The following is a 24942-nucleotide window of genomic DNA, read 5'->3' on the forward strand; positions in this document are numbered from 1 at the left end:
CAAGTCTGAGTTCAGATTCTTCTAAACTGATTCTTTTCATCCCCCTATAGGGATCAACATGACCACAGCAGTATCGGAGGTCAGTGTTCCCCCAAAAGGGACTTCTGCTGCCTGGGCCATCCTTCCCCTCTGTAAGTCAATTCTTTATATATGTGGAGCCCGTGAACTTCTTAGATACCAGATGGGCATTTATAGCTCATCTAGAGACATAGTTCCCATGGCCCCTTGTATTTTCATAGCTCTCATGATACTGAATTACATTTTACTCTCTCCCCAACATGGCACACTGAGTTGAGAGTCCATGCCTTTCTCTTCAGTGGTATCCTTCCTACAGTGAGTGGCAGTGATAAATGTTCAGCTATTACATGAAGGGTGCTTATAGCTTTCTACTTTAGAATGGTTAGTATGGCTTACCCCCTTTCACAATAAGTCCCTTTAAGTAAAGAAAACTGTTCTAATTCTTTTTGAAATATATATATATATATATATATATATATATATATATATATATATATATAGTATTTCATACAGAGGAGATACAATGCTTAAATGCTTTCTTGAAGAATTATAAGACTTACAGGGTATAAATTAAAAATAGTGAAGAATTTTCAAAACCAGGGAGATGAATCTCTAAAGCTACTATTGAGTATGTGAATGCTAAGGCACTATGCTATAATGGTCTCTTTATCCTAAATCAATGGGTTGCAAACTTAGCTAACACACTAGGAGGCCCCTTTGAAGAGTTCTCCAGAAGCTTCAGCAGATTTTTTTATTATTATTATTATTCTATTTTATTGATTTTTTTACGGAGAGAAAGAGAGAGGGATAGAGAGTTAGAAACATTGAGAGTTAGAAACATCGATGAGAGAGAAACATTGATCAACTGCCTCCTGCACACACCCCACTGGGAATGAGCCCGCAACCAAGGTACATGCCCTTGACTGGAATGGAACCCAGGACCTTTCAGTCTGCGGGCCGACGCTCTATCCACTGAGTCAAACCGGTTTTGGCACTTCTGCAATTTTAATTCATTCTGCCTGGGAAGGGACCTTGGACACTCGGTTTCTCCAGTCTGCCAGACTATGGAATAAAACTTAACCATTGGTCTGAACTTGTTTTAAGCTCCTGCTCATTTAGACTCTAACTTCCAGTTATCTCAGCTTCATATAACATGAAACTTTTAGGAATATCGCTTATGGACTCATGAACATGATCTTTTTTTCTGTGTTTGGAGACTAGACCTTGCTTAGTTACCTTCTAACTTTTTTCAGTGCTCTTAGCAATGGCAGCCGTAGGTGGCTACTTGATGTGGCGGAACTGGCAACACAAGAACATGAAAAGCATGAACTTTGACAATCCTGTGTACTTGAAGACCACTGAAGAGGACCTGTCTATAGACATCGGTAGACACAGTGCTTCAGTTGGACACACATACCCAGCAGTAAGTCAGCTTTGTGTCCTTTTATGCCATGGCTTGCAGTAAGACTTTTTGGTAAGGAAACTTCAAAATCAAGCTATGACTGTCTGGGCTAGGAAGAGCCAGTAGGATTATGGAACCACCAAATACTTCATCTACCAGAGATTAGACAGTCTAGCCTGTTAGAACATAACTCAGACAGTTGATAAGCACCTGCCCCATACAGGATGACAACTTCAGGTCATCACTATACTATTGGAGGTATTTTTGGTTATAGAAACTACATGTGACTATTTATATGAACTAAGTAACTCCTTTTTGAACTGTTAAATAAGTAAATTAGCATATCATATATAGGAGAGTTAGCTTAAAGTCAATGTGTTGAGCAAGGTTCTTTTTTTTACCAAATTACCAAATGCTTGGAAGTGTCCTATCCCACCTAGTAGAGCTAGCTAGTTTTTCATTCAGTCACTTGTTCTTTAGTTGAAACCCAAATGGAGTATTTGGCCTTCATTTAGGGACCAGCCTGAACAAAACAAGTGCTGAGCACTCCCTCTCCAACATTCTGGTAAAACAAAGAATGGTAGCCAATTCATGGCACACGTGTGTCTTTTCGTATTTTTCTCCAGGACTTAAGATCACTAAGTAGAAGATGCAGAATTAGTCACACTGTTTCCTCTCTCTCTACCAAGCATTCACAGCTAAATTCAAGTTAAACAGCATTAGTGACACAACTCAATACTATTTTGAGTCTGACTTCCCTTCTGTGCACCTTTGATTTCTAAATGGCCAACTCAAAAGCAAGGTCCGTTTTAGCGATTAGAAGGGCTACCAATGAGTGATCAAGCTCACTCCATATTTTTTTCTTTTCCACAGATATCAATTGTAAGCACAGATGATGATCTAGCTTGATTTTGGAGACAAGTCTCAACCTTTGAGATCTAAACCAATAACTCCCCAATTTGGAATGGTAACCGAGTCAGCAGCAGAAGTCTCTTTCTTCCTCCAGCCTGGAAGAACATCAAGATATCTGCGTGGATCAAGCTTGTGTACTTGACCGTTTCTATATGACTTTCATAAATATTCCTGTCCACACTCTGCTTCAGCTTTGGACGTGGTTCCCTATAACCCTTGAATTTCTAGACAGTATTGCCACCTCTGGCCAAATATGCACTTTCCCTAGAAAGCCATATTCCACCAAGAAACTTGTGCTATAGTGTATACCACCTGTACATACATTGTATAGGCCACCTGTAAATATCCCAGAGAACAATCACTATTCTTAAGCACTTTGAAAATATTTCTATGTAAATTATTGTACACTTTTTTCAATGGTTGGGACAATGGCAATAGGATAAAACGGGTTACTAAGATGAAATTGCCAAAAAATTTGTAAACTAATTTTGTACCTATCAATATGAATGAAATCTTTGACCTCAATGGAGGTTTGCAAAGACTGAGTGTTCAAACTACTGTACATTTTTTTTCCAAGCGCTAAAAAAATTAAACTAAGCAGCTTAACCATGGTTGATGCCTATTCCTCTAGGAGAAACTATAAACAGTCTAAATAGTATCAAATGTTCTAACTAAATACATGAGCTATAGTTCTTAATGTTGTATAATTAAGTCTATAATATTGCTAATTTTTTTAAATAACCATCATGAAAAGGACAAGGTACTACTAAATATTTCCTCTGCAATAATTTATTTTGTAAAAAAACAAACAAAAAAACAAACAAACAAACAAACAAACAAACAAAAAAACTAGGGTACTATATACCTGGAATTCCTCTTGCTTAGAGGGAACTTTCTTTTCTCATTAATTTGTTTGCTGATCTAGAAACATATGCTAAGATTTCTATCAATTCAGCTTCTTCATATTAAATTCATTTTCCATCTTCTATAATTACATATATATAGTTCAAGGACCAGTGCCTTTTAAGGTATGGGAAAGGACTTTCTTCCTTATGAGTCTAGCCAGTCTACCATGAAGAGAGCTAAGAAGAATAACAAGTATAACCATTCTTGAACAATCTAAAGTAGTGGCTCTCAGAGAGTTTAAGGTTAGCATCTGTATTACCTGGGAACTTGTTAAAAATGCTAGGTCAGAAGCTCTGGAGGTGGGGTCCAGGAATATGTGTTTCTACAAGCCCTTCAGGTGATGTTGTAAACTAATGTTTGAAAATCACTGTTCTAATGTTATTCCATGAAGAATCTATAATATCTCCTAATTTCTCAGTCCAGCTGGCATAGAATGGATTCCTTCTAGGGACAATTTTTAAAACATTTAGTACGAAAAGCAGATTTTAGGTAGAAGAAGCAGCAGCACAGGGAATTAGTTAAGTTTTCTATCCGATTGGCTAAGACTTCCTTTCTCTAAATACCAACAAGTAGAGGAAGATACAAGGCTTGAAGCCCTGGGAAAAATTTTAAGTGGCCTTTGCAAGCTATTTAGAGAGAAATAATCCCAGCTATTCAACCAGCTCCTGGAAAATATTCTTATAGCAATTTTAAAGCTTTGGTATGACTTTCAAGCCTTTGTGTTCTATTCTTGATAGGAACACAAGAAAAGAGGAGGAGGAGGAGGAGTAAGGCTTTCACTTTGGCTCTCTTTTCTGTTCCTTTTATCCAAGTCAGATAGTCCTTCTCGAAGGAGAAGGAGAAAGAGAAGGAGAAGGAGAAGGAGGAGGAGGAAGAGGAGGAGGAGGAGAAGAAGACAGGCTTTAAATAGAAAAACTATAGGACATTTCAAGGACTAACTCTTCCATTCACACTTGGAAATGGGAGACTTTAAAGTATAATGTTTTAACTATCTTCACCCCCAACCAAAAAATTCTGGTGGGATGTACTCCTATATCAGGTAGTCTAAATGGAGTGGTTTCCTAGAATTCTTACCTAGGAAAGCAGCTTATTATTTTGTATCCAAGGGAACTAGGATCCTTGTCTTGCTTTTAATGGTGGGGAAAACTCACAGAACAAACAAAAATCATATACACTGAATTTGAGCCCTTCAGTTACATAATCAAGTATTCAGCCATACTCTTTGGGAAAACTGAGAATGGTATGTCCCCGTTTTAGGCATATCATGGATCTCACTGTAGTTTAGGAATACATAAGAGTAGTAAGTCTTCAAATGGGTCTTGTTTCCAAATACAGGGGGAATGTATAATAAGATTAAACAATGGTTCATTTTTTGGACTCATTTTTATCAAATCAAGCACAGAAGCTTTTCAGCTTCATGTGAAGGGTCATCGACCTTCTTTGCACATTCCTCATGCTTGTGTACCTTCACACAAGAAAAGTTGAATGTGAGTTAGCAGTGAGGGCCTGTCTGAAATTTGGGGGTTCAGAGATAAGCTACTGAGAAACAGGTTAAGTCCTGGTCCATCTCTCTATCATCTCCTGAATCTGTTTCATGTTTTTGAGGCTGGCTCATCAGAGAAACAGGAACAAACGGGCTCCACTGGCTGACAGCCCCCCATAAATCTCTTTCCATCTATGCTCACTGAGGCTGAGGGGCGCCAGCTCTGCAGATGACTGTGTGGTGCATCATAGACTGTTTTCTTCTTCACTGTGCTCAAGGGAAACGTGAGGAGATGGGCAGCGCTGACAGGTGGTACCTTGGGGAAGTTACTGATATTCTCTCTAAATAGAGATGATGGGACTACCTTCTGCACATGGTCAGGATTAAGTGAGAACGCACACGAAGTGTTCAGGACAGCCCCTGGCATTTAGCAGGTGCAGGGCAAATATCACTGCTAAAAAATCACTTTCAACGATATGCCTCTCTCTGCGTGTACTGTGACATCGTCCAGAAACCGAGAAGCACCTTTTCCAGTGAGAGATACAGGTAATGAATCAATATGGAGGGTAACCCGCATTACACCTTCTCCCAGGTGTTTTTCCACTACGCCTGTCCGAGACTGAAGTCTGAAATGGAAGGGTGATATCGCTTTTGTGTAGTTAGAAGGCTTAAAGGACTGCGTGGCTGAAGCTCCAGAAACAGTTGGGCTGGTTCTGCCTCAGCCTTTTGACTTTACAGCCCGAGGCACGGAAGCCAATAGTCGCAGTCTCCCTCCATGTTTTGCCATGTGCTTCATAACAGGCTACATACATGCTCTCGTGTGTTTTATTTGAACTTCACAGCACCCCGAGTAGGTAAGTATTATTCCAGTGTGAAAGCTGAGGCTATAAATAACATGTGATTTCATACCTTAGGTGTTTATCGCCGTCTCCTCTCAGGAAAAGGGGCAGTGCTGTGTCAAGGGGAAGTTGGGTGTCACATTGTTTGCTGAGTCCCCATGGCTGCTGACCTTGGGATGCTGCAGCACGTCCTCGGGTGTCTCTGGGCCCTTACGGCTGGCTTCACTGCGGCCATGTACAAGCGTACGAGGCTAGCGCTCTTCATCAGGCTGGTTACCTGTCATGCCTGTAAGAGACCACAAGTTCCAAAATTCTTTTCCTTTGCCATCTACGTGAAGCAGAAGTAGAATACTAGATTGCAAAGGAGAAAAGAAAGCCCTAGCCAGTTTGGCTCAGTGGATAGAGCATCAGTTTATGGACCAAAGGGTCCCAGGTTTTTTCTCTCACATCGATGTTTCTCTCTGTCTTTCCCTCCCTCCTCCACTCTCCCTAAAAAAAAAAAATCAATGGGGAAAAAAATAACCTCAGGCGAGGATTAACCAAGTAGAAAAGAAAGAGTCCCTAAAGGAGTTTGTAGGCATGTGACATCATTCCTGCGTATAAAATATTGGGGGAAACAAGCTGTAAGAGAGCAAACCTTAAGTGTGAGGACTGTCATAAAGAGAGACTTGCCCAAGAAGACAGGAAGAACAGTTGCTTGTGTCAGTGAGTGATGGTGCTGTAACTCCAGGGCTTGGTTTTAGATATTATGGAATCCACCCCCAAAGACCTCGGTGTTTCTCCATTTACCTAGGGAAAAAAGAATTCTTTGAACCGATCAGTAATGACTGGCTTTGGGGAAACTATCGTGCCCTTTTAAAAACTGCACTTGATACCAAAATGTGCCGTACGTGCAACACAATGGTCACGCTCAGGAGCTTCAGAACTCCAGAGGTACCTGTCGGAACACACCCAGGCCTGGTGACCTGTGAATAAATGTTCTTCTTTCATTTATGAACTGTACGTTTAACTGAAATAAAAGTTTATTTTTGATATGCTTATGGCAAGCTTTTTTCTAAAATCTTTCGCTCAGATCTTTCTCCTTTTCTTAGCTGAATCACTGCAAATGGTTCCGTCATCCCTTTCTGGGAAAGTATTAAAACCGCCCAATTGAAAGAATGAGAGATGTCCCCTTGTCATGCTTAGCAGTACAATTAGTGCTTTACCATAGGCAGCCACTGTGCTCCCCTCTCAAACCCTCCCTGTCCACTCCTGCCATGAAAGAAATGAAAACCAAAGCTGCTATGACCAAGAGCCATGAGCCCAGAGCTCCGTCCCTTGGATTGAGAGCAAGTGGCACCTGGGAAAAGGGAGGACACCTCAGGGCGGCAGGACGAGACAGGCCGTGAGAAGCAAGTACAATCATTTCCATCTTCTCATCAGCTCTGACACAGTGTGTGTTGAAATTTATTTACAACAAGGCTAAAGTTTTGAGACCCTTAGTATATTCCATGTTAAACTTTTCCCAGTCAATGGCCCCCAATTATTTGAATTATATCAGGTGCTAAACCTTCAAATTGGCTCAGGGAACCCAAAAATGTAGTGAAAGAAAATTAAGTAAATTGAGGACAAGAGAAACTGCCAAAAAAAAAAAAAAAAAGGCTTTAAAATCTCAATAATAGCTAGTCCTTAATGAATTCAGTGAATACCAACTTTGCAGTGAGTTGGATATAATTTTGGATGTTTCTTCTCTTACTTAACTAGCTGTGGCCATAGGTAAGTTGCTTACCATCCAAATTTCTGACCGCCTCTGAAAATTATGACACCTAACTAAATAGGAGTCTCATAAGAGAGAAAGGCAACACACATAAAGTGTTTTGACACAAAGGATGGCTGCTATTTTCCTTTCTAGTGCCAAAAAAGAAAAAAATCATGATTCATTACCAAAAAATGTAGTTAAAGTTCTTTATGTGTGCCCTGGCTGGGTGGCTCAGGAGCATCATCCCATACACCAAAAGATTGCAGGCTCAATTCCAGGAAAGGGCACATACCTAGGTTGTGGGTTCGATCCCCAGAAGGGGGCATATGGGAGGTAATCAATCAATGTTTCCCTCTCTTGTCGTCTTTCTCTAAAATCAATAACATACATCCTCAGGTGAGGACTTGAAAGAAATTCTTTCCTCTGTCCGTTTGGAGAACTGATTAGGGTCTGCACTCATTAAATCCCATTTGTGAGAGCTCCTTCTTGGGTCTCCCTTAACATGCTGGCACTTGGTGATTTATTTATTTTACTCCAGGAAATCAAGAGTAATTATTCTGCATCTTTAGGCTTTGCAAAAGCCCTGTGTGTGTGTGTGTGTGTGTGTGTGTGTGTGTGAGAGAGAGAGAGAGAGAGAGAGAGAGAGAGAGAGAGAGAGAGAGAGAGACCCTCTGCTGATTAAAGAGCACAAGTGTCTGGTTTAAGTTCCCCAATTACATAGAGGTCTGTTTAACCAGTGGGGAGAAGCCCCTAATCTTGGTAGCACTCCAGCGGGTGAGGTTAACACTCTCTTTGAATGTATTGGGCTCAGCAAATGTGATGGGCCAGAATTTAGGAAATTTGAAAAATGCTCAATTTCCGTTCTGAACATTTCATGAATCATGGAGCCTCTAGTTCAGAGGCATTTTTTACTATTAGTTCATGAAGGACATGTTTTAAACCCATAGTCATTTATCTTTCCTTAAATTTTCCTGCTTACATGTGAAATTTACCAACGACTAGTTCTTTACAACTAAAAACAAATTTTAGTTTTTTATCTGACCTCAAGCAAATAGCGTGATTTCCTGAGAAGGGCCTAGAAGTGCTGGAGGATGATTTTAGGTAACAGCTGGCATTGCTTCTCAGGCCTCAGGGGACTTCAAGTGGCAGTTTCTAGAAGGTTCTAGGACAGCTTTATAATTGGCAGATCCTAGTGTGAACATCAGTTGGGGGAAATGCAAAAAGTTCTTGAGCTTTTAACAACATTGAGGAAGGATGTATATGGATCAGCCCCTTCAAGGGAACCTCCCCTACACACACACACACACACACACACACACACACACGCTTTGTCCTTATTTCATTCATTTGTTCAACAGCTCCTATGTGCCAAGCTTGGTTCTGGATTCTGAATTCTAGGAAACCAGTGGAGAACAAGACAGGCCAAAGCTCCACCCTTTAAGGGCTCATTCTAGCTGCAAGTCAGGCACAGCACAGACATTTAACAGGTGAGGCAGTAATAAGAGCTCCAGAGAAAAACAAATCAGGCAAAAAAGAATGAAGGAATGTTTTACTTTAGGCAGTAGTCTAGGTAGTCTTCCAAGGAGGTGGCCTGAGCAAAGAACCAGAGGAAATGTGGGAATGAGCCCACTGAGGATACAGCAAAGGCAGAATCCTAAGGCAGGAGCAGCTTGATTCAGCAACAACAAAGCAAGGTGGTCATGACAAAGAGAGAGAAGTGAAGGGAACAGCAAAGACCAAGCAATATAGACTTCAAGGGCTATGATTAGATTTTAGTCCTCCCTCCATCCCTCCCTCCCTCCCTCCCTTCTTTCTTTCTTTCTTTTCTTCCTTCCTTCCTTCCTCCCTCCCTCCCTCCATCCCTCCCTCCCTCCCTCCCTTCCTCCCTCTCTCCCTCCTTTCCTTCCTTCTTTCCTTCCTTCCGTCCTTCCTTCTTCCTTCTTTCTTTTAATGTTTACTTAAAAAAAAAAAAAAAAGATTTAAAAGAAGACCCAGGCCTTCACCACCCTGTTGTCTGTGTCCATGTGTTATGCATCTATGCAGACAAGTTCTTTGGTTGATCTCTCCCCACCCACCCTTTTTAAAGTAGTGGAACAGCCTGAGAGGGTTTGGGGACAGCAGGGTGACGTCTCATTTTGAAAGGATCGCTCTGGCTGATCTGTGGAGAACAGATTGCAGGGAGGCAAAGGCGAACACAGGGAGCTCCATTGGGAGACTGCGGAAGCAGGGCAGGTAGGTGGCCATGGCTTGGGCTGGGCTGGTGAGGACGGGAGAAAACTCTGCTCTTTCTCCAGCCTGTCCTGTGAAGGGGCTGTGTGCACAGGCTGGCTCCCTGACGTGGAGAAAGTGTCATGACAGACGGTCCCCACATCTGGGGAAACCTAGCTGGTTCCTCTGTCGGCTGTGCTCCTGGCCTGGGGGATATCTACTGGGCTGTGTCCTGGCTGGGCAGGGATGACAGGCACCAGCCCAGCATTGGTGGGAAGGCTCCACAAGGCTACATGGAAGCAGAAGGAGAGCCAGATCCCTCCTCCCTAACAAAGGGAGTCTGAAGCCAGAAGAAAAGAGGAGCGTGGAACACAAACCCGGTCCACAGACGTGACGTGTTTCACCCACTCAGAGGGAGGGAGTCCTTGCCTGCCTTCACGGTAGAGCCCTTCCAGGCACACCTCCCGGCAGGGGCGTTTGGGCAGATTCTGCGCTAGCTCTTGAGTAGTGGCCTCTAAGAGCATGCTTCCTCTGGGTGGCACAATTCTTTTAAATGTAATGGCTTTAGACAGAAGTCGGCATTTTTCCATCTCTCCACCCTCTGTATACTTCCCCTGTTACCTGCGTGGTCCTCTAATGGCTTTGGAGCATCATCAGAACTACTTTACTCAGGACATTTTAGGATCCTGGTATTTCTGAGCTAAAACAAACCCCAAGGTCACTGAGTACCTGTCTGATAGGGTTGATCACAAGCCCCAGTGGAGGAAGCAAAGAATGTCTGCCTAAAGTTACTCGGCAAGCACACCCCATTCATCAGACGATGGCTTGAGTTACCCACAAACTAGCAATTACTCTCAGAAAAAAGCCCAGAATTTCAACAACAGCTTTGTGCAAAAATAAAATAAACAATAATAAAATAAATCAAAAACCAAACAAATAGAAATGGCACTGTTTTGAAAAACAAGAGCCTCCTAGGACCCACAACTTCAGGGAAGGGTTTCTCTTATCATTTTTACCGCATTAAGAATGAGGTAAGTCTCGGAAGGGCATCCATGAGGTCATTGAAAAGAAGCCAAATATTGACAAACAGCTTTGAAACAGGAAACAGCCTCTTCCCAGATGTCCGCCCAGTACCTGCTTCCATTCAGGAAAGAAAAGCAACCTCCTCCTCCTCTGTAACCCCCAGAGAGGACAAGGCTGAGAATAGACAGGAGGTACGTGCCGCTGTCCCTGGCTGCTCCCTCCCCTGCAGCAGGCACTGTGCTCCCTGCGCTCTGGGAGCCCGGCCACTGTGAGACAGAGAAGATTCCAACGGGGCCAGTTCTCCGAAAGTGGCACATCAGTCTGTACTGATCCATAAATTCGGGTTGGGAAAAAGATGATTTAAGAACAAAACTAGCTGTTGGCAGGAGGGCTGGGAACGTCCAGAGAAATGAAATTTCTATCCTGCCACCAGAGGAGGAAAATCTATGGATTTGCCAGAGGAGGTCCGAGGCTGGCTTTGGGGAGTTGGCTGTAGATTGGTGAATCCTCCGCGTTCTGCGAGGAGAGGGCTCGGGCTGGGGGCGGTGGGGTGAGGAGTGGCCGTGAGGCAGCAGAGGGGAGAAGAAGGTGGAGCAACGTGATGTGCAGGGACTTTCTGGGCTGTGCGTGGAGCTCGAGGCTGACAGCAACAGGAGTATCCAATATGTAATTTTAGACTGTTTCCATTTTCTTCACTGCAAACCCTTTCATCCATCCAGTCCTTCCATATAATGTATGGCACGCAATGCACCTTGTGTGAGTAGCTTTAGATGAAAAATCATAGAAAGAAGCCCAGGCTTAGCCGGTGTGGCTCAGTAGATAGAGCGTCAGCCTGTGGATTGAAGGGTCCCGGTTTCAATTCTGGTCAAGGGCACATGCCCAGGTTGCAGGCTCAATAGCCAATCAATGATTCTCTCTCATCAATGATGCTTCTATATCTTTCTCCCTCTCCCTTCCTCTTTAGAATCAATAAAAATATATTATAAAAAGAAGAAAAAGAGGAGGAAGAGGAGGAGGAGGAAGAGGAGGAGGAGGAAAAGCCCAGTCCTAGATTCACCAGGTTCACCTGGCAGCAGAACAGGGCCTTAGTTAAGATTAATCCATTAACTGATCTGAACTAACTCAGTAGCTGCAAGAGCTTAGACCCAGAGAGCATAAGCTCCCCAGGGACTCAGAGCCCTTAAGCTCGGTGGGCAGACTTTCTACAGACTGTGGAATTGGAAATCCAAGCCCATATCATCCGGAGCATGAGGGGCAGAGTGACTCCACAAAAAGTCACAGATCATTCCATTTATTAGGTAGAATCAGGTGGCTTTTTGATGGTAGGAACCCAGCATTTTGCTGGTTATTCAGTACACACAATTTATCATCGCGATAGACTTTTGCAGCTGGGAGTATTTCAAACTGTGGTATCGTTAAAAATCAAAGGCAAACAGAGACCAGCCTTGACACTTCCAGTTTCGTCATTAACTCAGCTGAATTACCAGCCACTGAAGGCTGCTTTCTCACTGTATAAATACAGCACAGCCCTGAACCTCACTCTGTGACTCGGTGTGAGCACTCCCAGTTCGCAAACAGTGTGTTCCGTGTGCGCACAATAAGTTTTTTTTTTTTTTCAATCACTACTCCAGTGAGTCATCGGCTTCACGTTGGCTATTTCGGAACCTCTGGCAGAATCATGTTTTCAAAGTGCAAACGTAACTGCGTCACTGCCCCCACGTTAGATGACCTCTTGCTGCTCACAGAATGAAAGCTCGGGCCCGCAGGCTCAGGCTCCAGACCGCCATCGCCTGATCACTCGACATCACAGACGTTTGACGAACAATGAAAATCCCTGCGCACGGCGTTGTGTGACAACAGCACCGCCCATGTAGGCAAGGACATGTCGTTCCCGAATCTGTTGGATTTTCCATTGATGTCGCCTGGGCCACCCTCCCAACAGCACTTGATTATGTGAGAAAGGTGTGCTGGCTTTCCCAATGCGCAGGCATGGAGCTGCAGTGCAGAAGGAAATGTGGAAAGATGGTCTCTATAGAACTCACAGTTTGGGAAGTATTTTCGCTCGTGAGCTGAGAAGGACTTGTACTGCACGGTGGTTTCAGTTTGAAAACAAATCCACCGTGTTATCTGTGCAGTTTGAGCTACTGAGCTTTTTGGTTGGCCCGGGCCTCGCCTTCCAGAGAGCTGATGAAATAAAGCGAAACTCACGCAAAGTGGCTGCCGCAATCGGATGATCAAGTTGCAATATTGTTCTTAAAAAAAAAATAAGAAACAACGTAGAAGGGATTATGAAGAATTCTATGCCCAGGATAGGAAAGCGAGCTTACTCAAAAAGACAGATCTTCCATTGTGGGGAGGCAGCAACTTGACAAAGTTGTGTTAGAAATAAGTCCTAAAGATTTGTGTCTCTTTTATGGCCCTTTAACCGGTACAGAAAAGAAAACCTCAGATGATAACGTCTGTTTTTAAAAAAATTCTGCAATCTAACACTGGTGTTGGCACGCCATAAAGCAAGTGTCAAACCAGGCTGCATCTGTTCAGCTGAACTTGGAGCCCTGGGCACCAAGGGCGGTTCTTCAGAGCCCACAGTGGCTGCCCCGCTTAGCCTCTCCAGCAAGAAAAAGCGTCTTCCAGCCGATAAGTGGTTTTCGTTAAGTGGGGTCACTTTCCCTTCTGTGTGGGGAATTCCTTCAAGCCTGCGAAAGATCGAACAAGGTTTTATCTGTAGGGAGTTTGGGAATTAGAATATAATGTTTTTCCTGGTGCTTCCATCCAGGCCCCCACGGTCAGTCCATATCCTCCTCACAGCTGCTAGTTTCATCTTCCCAGAGCACCCTTTGCAGACATCTTTTACCGCGGGAACCAAGGAGGGTTTCAGAGCAAAGGCCAAGCTCCTGAGCCTGGCATTCTGGGCCCTCCAGATGAATTTTCTAGTGAATTCTAGAAAACCTTTAAGAAAAAAATAATAATAATACCACTTCTACCTAATGTCTTCAAGAAAATTGGAAAGAAAGAAATCTTTTCCGACTCATTTCAAGAAACTCTGCTACCAAAACCAGACAAAAACATCACAAGAAAAGAAATAAGTCATACTCTGCCTCATGAACACTGATGCAAGAGTTCTTAACAAAATATTAGTAAATCAAACCCAACAATATACAAAAATAATAATGCATCATGACTATCTGGGGTTTATTTTAAAGATGCAGGATTGATTTAACATTTGAAAATGAATCAACATCATTTAGAATAGATTATTTAAACATATGATCATCTCAATAGATGCAGAAATAGCATTTGACAAATTACAGCATCTACTTCTGATATAAAAAGAAAAACTCTCAGCAAACTAAAAATAGATGAGAGCTTCCTAGACCTCACAAAGAGCATTTTGAAATGCTCATAGTCAACATCACACTTAATAATTAAAGACTGAATGCTTTCCCTAAATCAGGTACAAGACAGGAAAATTCCTCCCACCAATTCTATTCAACATTGTATTGTAGATTTTAACCAGTGCAAGAAGGCAATAAAAAAAAAAAAAAGAATACATCAATATTAGAAAGAAGTAAACTTTTATGTTCATTTGTGTCAAAAATTCTAGTAAATCAATCCAAAAAAAAAAAACTACTAAAATTAATGTGTATCTAACTGGCTGCAGTATACTGATGCAATACACAAATATTAACTTCGTTCTAGTCACTAGCAACAATGGAAGTTGAAATTTAAAACAAAAATATTTTTTTAACATCATAAAAATATGAAATACTTGGGGACAAATCTGATAAAAGATAGGAAGACCTAGATACAAGAACATAGATAGCTCAAACAAGGTGTTCTGCTGCTGTGAGGTGGAGTGTTCCATGCTGCCAGTAGGTTAAACTGGTTGAAAGTATTGTTCAGATTTTCCACATCCATGCAGATTTGCTGTTTACTTTTAAAAATCAATGATTGAAAGAGAAGTATTGAAAGCTATAGCAGTTTGAGTTACTAAGCTTTTTGGTTGGCAGAGTGGTTCCACATGATGTCACAAATTATTAAAAAATAAAGGTGAATTAGTCTATTGCTTCTTGCAGTTAATAACTGTTTCTATCCATGTATTTGATGCTCTGATTTTAGTTAGAATAATCCTGTTTCACACTGGACAATGATGATTTGTATGTATGCCCACAAATACACAATCAAATTTACCTCTGTAGACCATCATCACTTACAAGTGCAATTAAAAAAAAAAAATCCCAAATTAAAAAAAAAAAATCCAAACTCAAATTCAATATCATAAAGGGCATAACCAACCATGATCAAGTTATAATTCTCAAGATATATATATATCACAACTGAACAGAAAACCAAACAGACCACGTGGGGCTACTAGGCTGGCAGAGGGGTTAGTGAGGGGTGACCAAACAACTGAACAGCAGGCTGCATGGGGTGACCAGGCCTGCAGGGGGCGGGGGGGGGGCAGTAAGGGGCAACCAGGCCAGCCTGGGGGGCAGTTAGGGGCGACTAGGCTGGCAGGGGGCAGTTGAGGGTGACCAAGACAGCGGGGTGGGGGGGGGCATTTAGGGGAGATCAGGCAGGCAGGCAGGTGAGCAGTTAGGAGCTAGTGTTCCTGAATTCTGAGAGGGATGTCCAACTGCCGGTTTAGGCCCAATTCCCAGGATTGGGCCTAAACTGGCAATTAGACAACACTGAGGGGTCTTAGATTGGAGAGGGTGCAGGCTGGACTGAGGGGGACCCCCCTATGCACAAATTTTGTGCACTGGGCCTCTAGTGCTAGAATAATATAGTATCAAGTAATTGAATATGACATATCAATTGATCATATAGGACAAGTCTTATAATAAAAAAAGTCCAAAAAGCATTTTGTGAAATGTTAATCATACAAGAATGCAATTCTTAAATATGAGGGAATTGATGGAAGACATCTGGACCCCTTCAGAAGAAGGAGAGTGATTATTGCACATACACACAACACACAACACACACACCATTCTAAGAATTGGTGAGAGCAGAAAAGCAGGAAGAGAAAGAAGAGGATGAAACTAGAGTCCTAGTTCCTTCTAGCAATGGCACCTCTCTCTTTGATAAGTCTCATTCCCAGGAGCAAGCTATAAAGTATACGGGTCCTTTCATCACAACCTTTGAAAGTTTAGACCCCCCCCCCCCCCAAGTGGTTTTACTGGATCACTTAGCACACGGCAGGCAATATTTTCTGCTGGACTCAAAGTCCACTTAGGGAAGTTTTCCTTTTCTGATAAATAGGAAAAGATGTCTTTTTGCAACTTTGCTGTATGTAAAGGCATAGCCTTGGACATTATTTTTTAAATTTTTTAAAAAAGTTTCTAGCATCCTTATATGTAGTATGTGCAAACTATTTATAAGATCCCTGTCTTTCTTGGCTCTGAAGTAATGTGGAAAATATCAGCGCTGATGCAAACTAGAGCATTGGGTTTCCCCGAAAGGCATGGGTTTAGGGTTGAGTAACTGGCATCACCCAAATGTAAGTCTTGGGTGAGTGCAGCCCTCGCTGGTCTGTGGGCAACACACGGCAAGCGTTCCTTGATCTTCTCAGGGCACCAGCTAGAATTCAGTGAACTTGAGTATTTCCAGGTCAAAACCAAGATGGCAATAGTGTATGAAAAAGAAAGGGAGACAGAGAGAGAGAGGAGAGAGGGAGGGAGGAAGGGAGAGAGGGAGGGAGGGAGAGAGGGAGGGAGGGAGGGAGATTCTGTGCTGAGGCATAAACATTAGATGCATGTATTACCCAGCAGTTAACAAATATTGACAGGTCTAATAATAGTTTATCCTCAGCTAATCCTATAATTTGGTCCTATAATACTATAGCTAATCATGCAAAGGCCTGGACTTCCAGCAAACTTGCCTCAGCATCTAGCTTCCTACTCTGAGTGGGATACCAAGATACTGAATTGACATGTCTCTCTTTTAAAGATGCTGACACAGCTCTGTCTGCTTTGCCTGTATTTTATTGATTCAGTTATTCGTGGCAGCTTCTTGTTCTTGCCATGCCTTTCACATAAAATGTGGAACAAATAGCTTTTGCCTAAAACCTTAAAAAATCAAAGCCAAATAAATCTTTGTAACCAATTACAAATGTTACCCCATTTTAAAGTAGAAATATTCTGCTACATCTATTCCCACAAATCATTTTTAAATGCACAGATCTGTAATATCTCTACATGATTTATGAAATTGCAATGAATATGCCTTTTTAAAATTAATACTAGACTCTTCCCTATTTTAATTTTGCTTATGATTTTCCATAGCATGAGAAAGAACAAGAAAAATTCATCATTATTTTCTACCCATTAAGCTCCAAGTTATAGCAATAAAGACTCTAATGTTCAGCAAAGTCATCTGCATAATAATTATAAAAGTGACATATTAGGATGATTTTGACTATAAGCAATAAAAATCTTGACAGTCTCATCTAAATCATTAAAAAGAAAGTATCCTTTCATGCCTGGCCAGTGTGGTTCAGTGGTTGAGCATAGACCTATGGACCAGGTCATGGTTAGATTCCTGTTCAGGGCACATGCCCAGTTTGCAGGCTTGATCCCCAGTGTGAGGATTGCAAGAGGTAGCCGATCAATGATTCTCTCTCATCATTAATGTTTCTATCTCTCTCCCTCTCCCTTCCTCTCTCTAAAATCAATAAAAATGTATTTTTTAATTGTCTTTTCACTTAATACAAAACCCATAAGAAGGCATCGATACTCAAATTCAGTGGCATGGGAAAAATCAAAAGGGAGAAATAAGTAAAACCAAAGGTCACTGAGGGAAAAGAAAAGAGGTCGGGACCAGAAACCCAGGAAACTAATGTGGATAACAGAAGCCATAGAAGAAAAGAAGAAATAAGGGAAGACGTAGAGAAGAAACAAAATTTTAAAAACTTTCCTAAATTTTTTTTTTGAGTTTTAGCTCAAAAGAGCCTAATGAATTTCAAGCAAAATTATTGGGAAAAAAAGAAGAGCTTTTACCCATATTTTGGCAAAATTTTCAAGCTCCAGACAAAAGTAAAGAGAAAATCTTTAAAGTTTCTAACTAGAAAGAACAATTATTTTAAAAGAGAAGAAAGCCTATAGCTTGGTTAAAAATCTTTATTCTAGTGTTATTTAAAACAGAAAAATTAAAAAATAACACATTTCCACAATAAAAGTGTAACTAAGAAAATAAGTTTACATGAAATGTTATATAGCTATTAAAAACCATCATTAAAATGATTCAGCGGTTACTGGAAAAGCACAGATGTAAGGTGAGACTGTACATTATAAAGTGAAACAGCTTATGAAACTCTGTGCAGCATGATTAAATATGCTTTTAAATGTACACAAAAAGATGGGGGGAAAAACAAAAGAGGACAATAGTTGAGTTAGACTAATAAGGACTATGACACTTTTTTCTTCTTTATTTTATAAACTTTGCATAATAATAGTATATTGATCATTTCTGAGTTATGGTTAATGTAAAGTTCAATTTTTATAAAGGAGTTATAGTTTTAATAAGTAACAAAAAATCATGATTATAATCTTGCAGCCAGAGCAGATGATTTAGGGCTGCAGCATCAATATGCCAATATTAATTTTTAAGATTGATACTGCCTAGGGCAGGGCTTTCCCTAAAACTTTTTTTGGGAGGTGTTAAATTAATTTTTTGTTATATGGAATAAAGGAGGCCCCAATTCCCTCATTTTTCTGCAAATTTGAGCAGATTCAAACCAAAGTTTTAAGGAAAAAGCTTATCCCTTTTTGAAGGCATTCTCTCCCTCACCCCTCAATTTAGTGGGGCCCCATCCTGATAGTCCTCAGGCTCTACACTGTGCAAAAGACAAAGTGGCCCTGACAGCAGGGAGCTGGCCGGGCATTAGCAAATTGGTCTTGATGTTGCTAGGAGGCAATGTCAGACAAGGTCACTCGATTACTGTGATAAAGTGAGATAAAAATAAACCCACTCCATAACCATATCTGACAAGAACAAGGTGTGCATTCCACCAACATAACCAAATATCCTTCTCTCTCAGCTTATAAGCAAGGTTGCCACTTCTTAACAATCACAGGGTTAGCTATGCTTCAGTCCCCTGTATTCTAGATAAAAATTTAGAAACCCAAAGAATTGCCCCCAAATTCCTGAGAGTACCCAATCAAGAGCAAACTCCTGCTCCTTGACCGCTCCCCCAAAATCACCCAACATGAACTCAAATCCTGTAATACAAACCTCCTGGTATCTTTTCACCGAGACTCCCCACAGTGCCTTCCCATTGGCATATGGTCTCCCTCAACAGCCAGGAAACCCACCTCAGTTCGCCTATAGGTGTGTTCCTGGTGGACCTTAGCTTTCGAACATGGACAAATGAAATAGCATCTTTCTTCCTGGTTTTGGTCAGTCCTAGGGCAAACAACCCAGAATCGGTTCTTGCCATTGTACAAAAACAGGAATGAACTGCTCCCTGCTGGCCAGCATGCCTCAAGGCTCAGTTGAGAGAAACAGCATGAGGGACCTCCAGAAGCACATGGATTCCCTCTCCTTCTCTAAGACCACTGGAACCGATCCCTACACTCAGGGAGACCAGTCAGGAACTCTACCTGAATCCCACTGTTCAACATCCGTAGAACTACTGTTAATGAATTCAACTTGGGTGCCAAGGTGTGAGGGCTTTCCTGAAACCGCATCACTTGGCCTCTGTCAAGACGTCAAAGATGCCTTTCATCGCATAGAGCCAGTTTAACAACTCTCAGGAGAAATGGCTTTCTTTTGATAACACCAGGAACAGTTGTACTTCTGGGCAACTGATTTGTTTCCATGTGACATACAGTGAGAACTGTGTAACTGTTAAGTTTCCATTTTTCAAGTGGGTTTCTTGAAAAGGGAGCCAAATCTGGAGCAAGACTAGTCTGCTTTCTGGTGTTTGTCTCATTCCTGGGCTCCCTTTTATAACTCTGCCGCTGTTTTCCTTTTGCTCCATGCCAAATGCATGTGTGTGTGTGTGTGTGTGTGTGTGTGTGTTTGTTTGTTTGTTTGTTTGTTTGTTTGTGGGGGGCGGTTTGGGGGGGTTCTTTTTTTTTTTTTTTTTTTTTTTGGTATCTTGCTGAGTTTTATGTACGTGTGTCAGCTCCCTGAATACTTTTATTAAAAAATAGGATAGGCTGTAAAAAAAAAAAGAACAGAGGAAGAGGAATCAAGCCTGAACAGTATGGTCCAAATGACAAAGCAGGGTAGGCATTTGAAGATGAGCCCCTCGGAGAGACAGTCAGCAATTGGGCCTTGAAGGCTGGACAGGGGGTGGTCCTGGGCACATTCCAAGCTGGATGTGAAGGATGTATTTCTAAAAGCTGAACCCCGCAGAGCATGTGTGGGAGGTGGGGTGAATGAGGCAGTAAGCAGACAGGTCCAGCTGTCTTGTCAAGTTCACGCTGGAAGGTAAGCCTTGGGATGCAGAACAGGTGGGGAAGATTGTAGAGTTGGAATATGGGAGCAGGTGTTTAAGCTCCATGTAGGCTACATCTGTCCTTCCTTCGTGGGAGCCTAACAAATACAATCATTCTGGCCACCGCACTCAAGTGAGAATTAAAAGAAAAAGAAAAAGACCCTATCTCCAAATATAGTCACATTCTGAGGTGCTGAGGGTTATGACATATGAATTGGAGGAAGAGGCACAATTCAGTCCGTAACAGGTACCTAGAATAGCTTCTAAAGAAGACTCAAAGCATATGGCAGCTAAAAAACGAAGGTCAACATGTAAAATGCAAATTGTCTCGTTTACAAGTAAACAAGTAAAAGGGCTACTTGTCCCCGAGGAAAGGAAGCTGTGACAAGTTGCCATGCTGATCAGCTGCTGCACACCCACCCTGGCCCTCTGAAAACCAAGCAGGGTCCACCTTTTCCAGATGCCGCTAACCACTGATATCAAAGAGTTTGGCTGACAATGACTGTGGTGAAAACTGTGGACAATGTATGATTTGTTCCTAAACACAACGAGGGATAAAGGACATACAGTGACTCAGGATGGTGATGGTGAGTCTCGTCACTAAGCAGTGGTAGGACAACTAGCGTGACTTAGACTAACCATTTCCGGTCCTACCTACACTCTCTTCCATAGACACCATACTGTCTGGCTGAGAAGGTCAGTAAATTCTGTCTTCTCTAGTGACTTATCAGAGGAAGATGTTCATATATTTTGCTAACATGCCACTTTAGTGCCTTTCATTGAGAAGGTATCTGTAATCTGTAGAGTTCTGTGAAAGTAAGGCATCGCAGAACTTCCCCTTTTCAGCAACTAGACCCATGACCTACATTTTGGGATCCTTTCCTAAGGTGAAAATATTCTTATTTCTTTGCATAACTAATGCATGTTCTTCTATAATAATTTCTATCAGAATGGTCCTCCTATATTCTTTCATATTTTTCAGACAATTATGCATTTTCTACATATTAACACATTGCGGATGGATCATGAGAATTATCACTTCATATTACACAGTGTTTTACAAAGTATCATATTTTTAAAAAGATAGCTTGTAAGTTTGTAAGAACATGTAATAAATATACTTTTAAAAAGATAGCTTGAAAGTTTGTAAGAACATGTAATAAATAACTTCAAAATGCAATGGGCATTTATGTAAAACGTTTTTTTGTACTCAATCAATAGAAACTTATCAAGCCACTGGGTAAAGCTAGCAATAAAACTACTGGTCTGCAATGTATTCAGTCACCTAGTTTTCCTGTTCCTCAAAAATTCAGCTGAAATCTTGTCTCTTTTACTTGAAAAGAAAAAATATTATTTTTGCAATGCGGGTACAAAAATTACAAAAATAACTAATTAATAAGCCCAAAGAAGACAAGCTTTGAACCTAAGGTTCATAACCACTGCATTCTGCCCCCTTCCTCTGATGCCAGCTAAGTATCACTTGAAACAGCAGTGATGAGAAAGTAGACTAGAGGTCATCAGGGCTGGGGGTGGGGAAATGGGGAGTTATTGTTTAATGGGTACGGAGCTTCAGTCAATTTCATGCTGTACATATTTTTCCATCATTGAAAAGAGCCCTAGCCAATTTGGTTCAGTGAATAGAGTGTCAGCCTATAGCCAGAATGGTCCTGGGTTCGATTCCTGTCAAGGGCACGTACCTTGGTTGCAGACTCCTCCCTGGCTGAGGTCTTGGTCAGAGTGTGGGCAGGAGGCAACCAATCAATGTGTTTCTTTTACATCAATATTTCTCTCTCTCTCTCTTTCTCTCTCTCTCTTCCTCTCTTTTCACTCTCTAAAAACCAATGGAGCCCAGCTGGTGTGGCTCAATGATCGACCTAGGAGGTCATGGAATCGAACCAGGAGGTCATGGTTCCATTCCTGGTCAGGGCACATGCCCAAGTTGTGGGCTGGAACCCCAGTGTGGGGTGTGGGCAGCTGATCAGTGATTCTCTCTCATCATTGATGTTTCTATCTCTCTCCCTCTCCTTTCCCCTCTGAAATCAATAAAAAAAAATATTTTTAAAATTTTGAAAATAAATAAATATTATTGGAAATAATTGCTACTTGTGTTGCAATTCATTAAACTTTTCCAAGCATCAGTTTCCCCATCAGTGAAGTGGGAATAACACCTATGGCTACCTTAGGATATTGGTGGTGATTAAGCTGTGATGCTGGAATGCACCCAACCCCACATGTGGTGATGTGATACTCAGCCTGTGTTCATCCATCCCTGTGCATGCCCAGCACCACTATCCCCTTTCCTGTTTGTTTACTCCTTGGGCACAGCTTGGAAGCGGGGGAATGTGTGGGCTAAATGGGAAGGTTTTCCGCTGCTTAAAAGTGGATGCACTCTGCAAATTTCTAACACCTAGTAAGTGTCTAATGAGTGTTTGCACAGCTGAATTGGACTGAAGAGATAAATCACAAGGCAATGATAAAAGGATGCCACTGTGCTGTGACAGTTCTTGACCTATGTATCAGGGCCTCGCAATCAGGAGGGATATAAAGAATATTTGTTGTTGATGAGGCAACTCAGTGGTTCACTTGATTTCCTTCCAGATCTAGGCTATTTTTTAAAAGCTGACTTTTTTAATGTGCAGTTTTACTATCTTGAACAACTGGAGCCAATGGGAAATGGGTGTTTGGGGGCCCATCTGTAATGAAGGAAATGGCAGTAATAGGTACAAGAAGCAGATTCGCAGGGCACATATTACTTAATCCCCAGCTGGGGAACCTGAAAAATGAAAATAAGCATTAATTGGATCCACCTTTCATTTTTAAGGTTGCATGGAGTCTATATAGGAATGAACGCTGTAATTAGGTAATTTAAATGACACTGTTTTTAAATTCAGAACATGGAGCATAAGATTCATGCCACAAATATATAACTCCTAGAAGAGTACAGTACTTTCATTTCATATTTATAGGCTAAGTGAAGAGGACCAGGTCGAGTGGGAAAAAGAAAGGGAAATAATAGAGCAAAGGAGAGAGAGAGAGAAGTACAGGGTAGGTCAGACAGAGGAGCAAGGAAAATGAGAAGCCCATTGAGGGACGAGACAAGAGTACAGAGACAATGAGGAGCATAGAAAACCTAGGGTAATAATAATGATAAAGAAAATATTCTCTGTTGGTTCTGAGGCAAGTGAAACTACTTTAGTCGCACCCTGATGTTACCATTGACCTCTGTCATGACCATTTGATGGCCACAGTGTCCATAGTCCTGTGGTTGCTGCCCTCGAGAAAGGCTGCATCATTCACTCAGACACTCAAGGCAGGAACCTAGTGGGATCCTGGAGCCCTCTCTCCCTCTCCCATGTTCTGCTGATCTTAACATCTGCATGTGTTACTGGTCTAGTCATCTATCTCCCTCTCTGCTGGCACTGCTCTAGCTCAGCCATGCTCCTCTCCCACCTGGACAGGAAAATTATTGCTCATCAGGTCTATGCCCTCTACCCGGGTACCTACACTGCCGTGGTGATTTCCCACAGGCAAACCTAATTGTCCTGGCGAAGGTTCTGTCTCCAGGAACAGAAACTCACTCAATCAGGCTTACACTTCAAGCAGGGGTGTATGTAATGCATATAATCTGATAGAGTGTTTTTGTTTTGTTTTTTTTCTCCTTCAAGAACTGCCTCCTGTTCCGTGAGGTTCAATGGGCATCATTTGGGGAGAAGGAAAGGAAATAACTTCTAGCACTGGGGTGAGGGAAAGCAGAGATGATAAGGAAATGTGATTCCAAGCCTTGAACTCCTGATCTGAGCTAGGCCCTCTGGAGGCTGCTGGGAAACCCTTAGGGCTGAACAGTGACGGCCCAGGTCAGCCCTGGGGAAGGAAGTGGCCTCTTGGATGAGAGTGGCACAGATCGCAGTCTCTCACACAATGAAGGGCCCGTATGCATGGGCAGGGCACCCACACCAGGGATCCCACCCAGCCATATCCCTGAGGATAAGACTGGCCACAGATGAGGGGGAGCCTGGCAGACAAGGGGGAGAGCAGCTATTCCCAATGCTTTAAGAGAACATGAAAATTGCCCCTTTGGGCACTGTAAGCGTCTAGAAATGTCTGGATAGCTAAAGGAGAGGAGGTGGCAGAACTAAAAGAAAGAGATAGTCTGGACTTCCTGCAAATCAGGGAAAGTGGGCGAGATCATTGGATTGGCTCAGCTTGTCTCCACAGTCTTTGCGTGGCCCAATCAGCTATAGTCAGACACATCGTATCAGGTAGTAACCAAAGCATAGCTGTAAAGAACCCATCCCTGCTGGTGAGCTGAGGGGGTGGAAGTCATCATATGAAGGGAATACAAGCTTTGTCACCACCCCCAAAACCAACCATACCCATCCCGCCCGGAAACCCTTCAATTCCTTTCCCGTGAATTATGCCAATGGTTCTCATACTTTAGCTGACATAAGTCACCTGGAAAGTATTAAGACACAGATTCCTTGCCCATATCCATGGGATTCTGATTTAGGAGTCTGGGATAGGGCCAAAGAACTGGCATCTCCATGGGCCATAACACTAAGTAGCACTGACCTACAGTAACATGATCTAATAGGACTCCAAAACTGGGTCTCATCCCCTCTTTATCATTACCTGCTCTACCCTACCTTTCACTTCATGTTCCAGCACCTAGTGAAACTTTATAAGAGTTTGGTTCCAAGGCTCTCTATCTTCTCTTCTCTTAGCCCCCAATTTCTCCCAAACAAGAAAAAGTTGCTTTGAGTTAGACTGATTCCAGAATATATATATATATATATATATATATATATATATATATATATATATATATATATGTCTAATATGCAAATTGTCCCCACAGGAGTTCGACCGGGAGACTGATTACTCGGTATGACATGCACTGATCACCAGAGGGGTGGTGCAGAATGAAAGAAGGCCCTGGCCGGCAGCCAGGAGCCAGGGAAGGGAGACCCT

The 24942-nt window shown here is 42.1% G+C and overlaps 1 protein-coding gene across 4 annotated transcripts in view; it reads left to right on the forward strand.

The window, feature by feature from the left end:
• Window positions 1-2943, forward strand: part of VLDLR (very low density lipoprotein receptor) — a 32957-nt gene extending 30014 nt beyond the window's left edge. For all 4 annotated transcript variants that reach the window (XM_084899494.1, XM_084899492.1, XM_084899495.1 and 1 more), the window contains 3 exons: window positions 51-131; window positions 1272-1441; window positions 2294-2943. In XM_084899494.1, the coding sequence (XP_084755620.1) occupies window positions 51-131; window positions 1272-1441; window positions 2294-2329 (287 nt within the window). In that variant the 3' untranslated portion in view covers window positions 2330-2943. The remainder of the gene's footprint in view (window positions 1-50; window positions 132-1271; window positions 1442-2293) is intronic.
• The last annotated feature ends 21999 nt before the right edge of the window (window positions 2944-24942 follow it).

This window comes from Pipistrellus hanaki, assembly GCF_964339955.1.
Source record: "Pipistrellus hanaki genome assembly, chromosome: 11".
NCBI classification, from domain to species: Eukaryota; Metazoa; Chordata; class Mammalia; order Chiroptera; family Vespertilionidae; genus Pipistrellus; species Pipistrellus hanaki.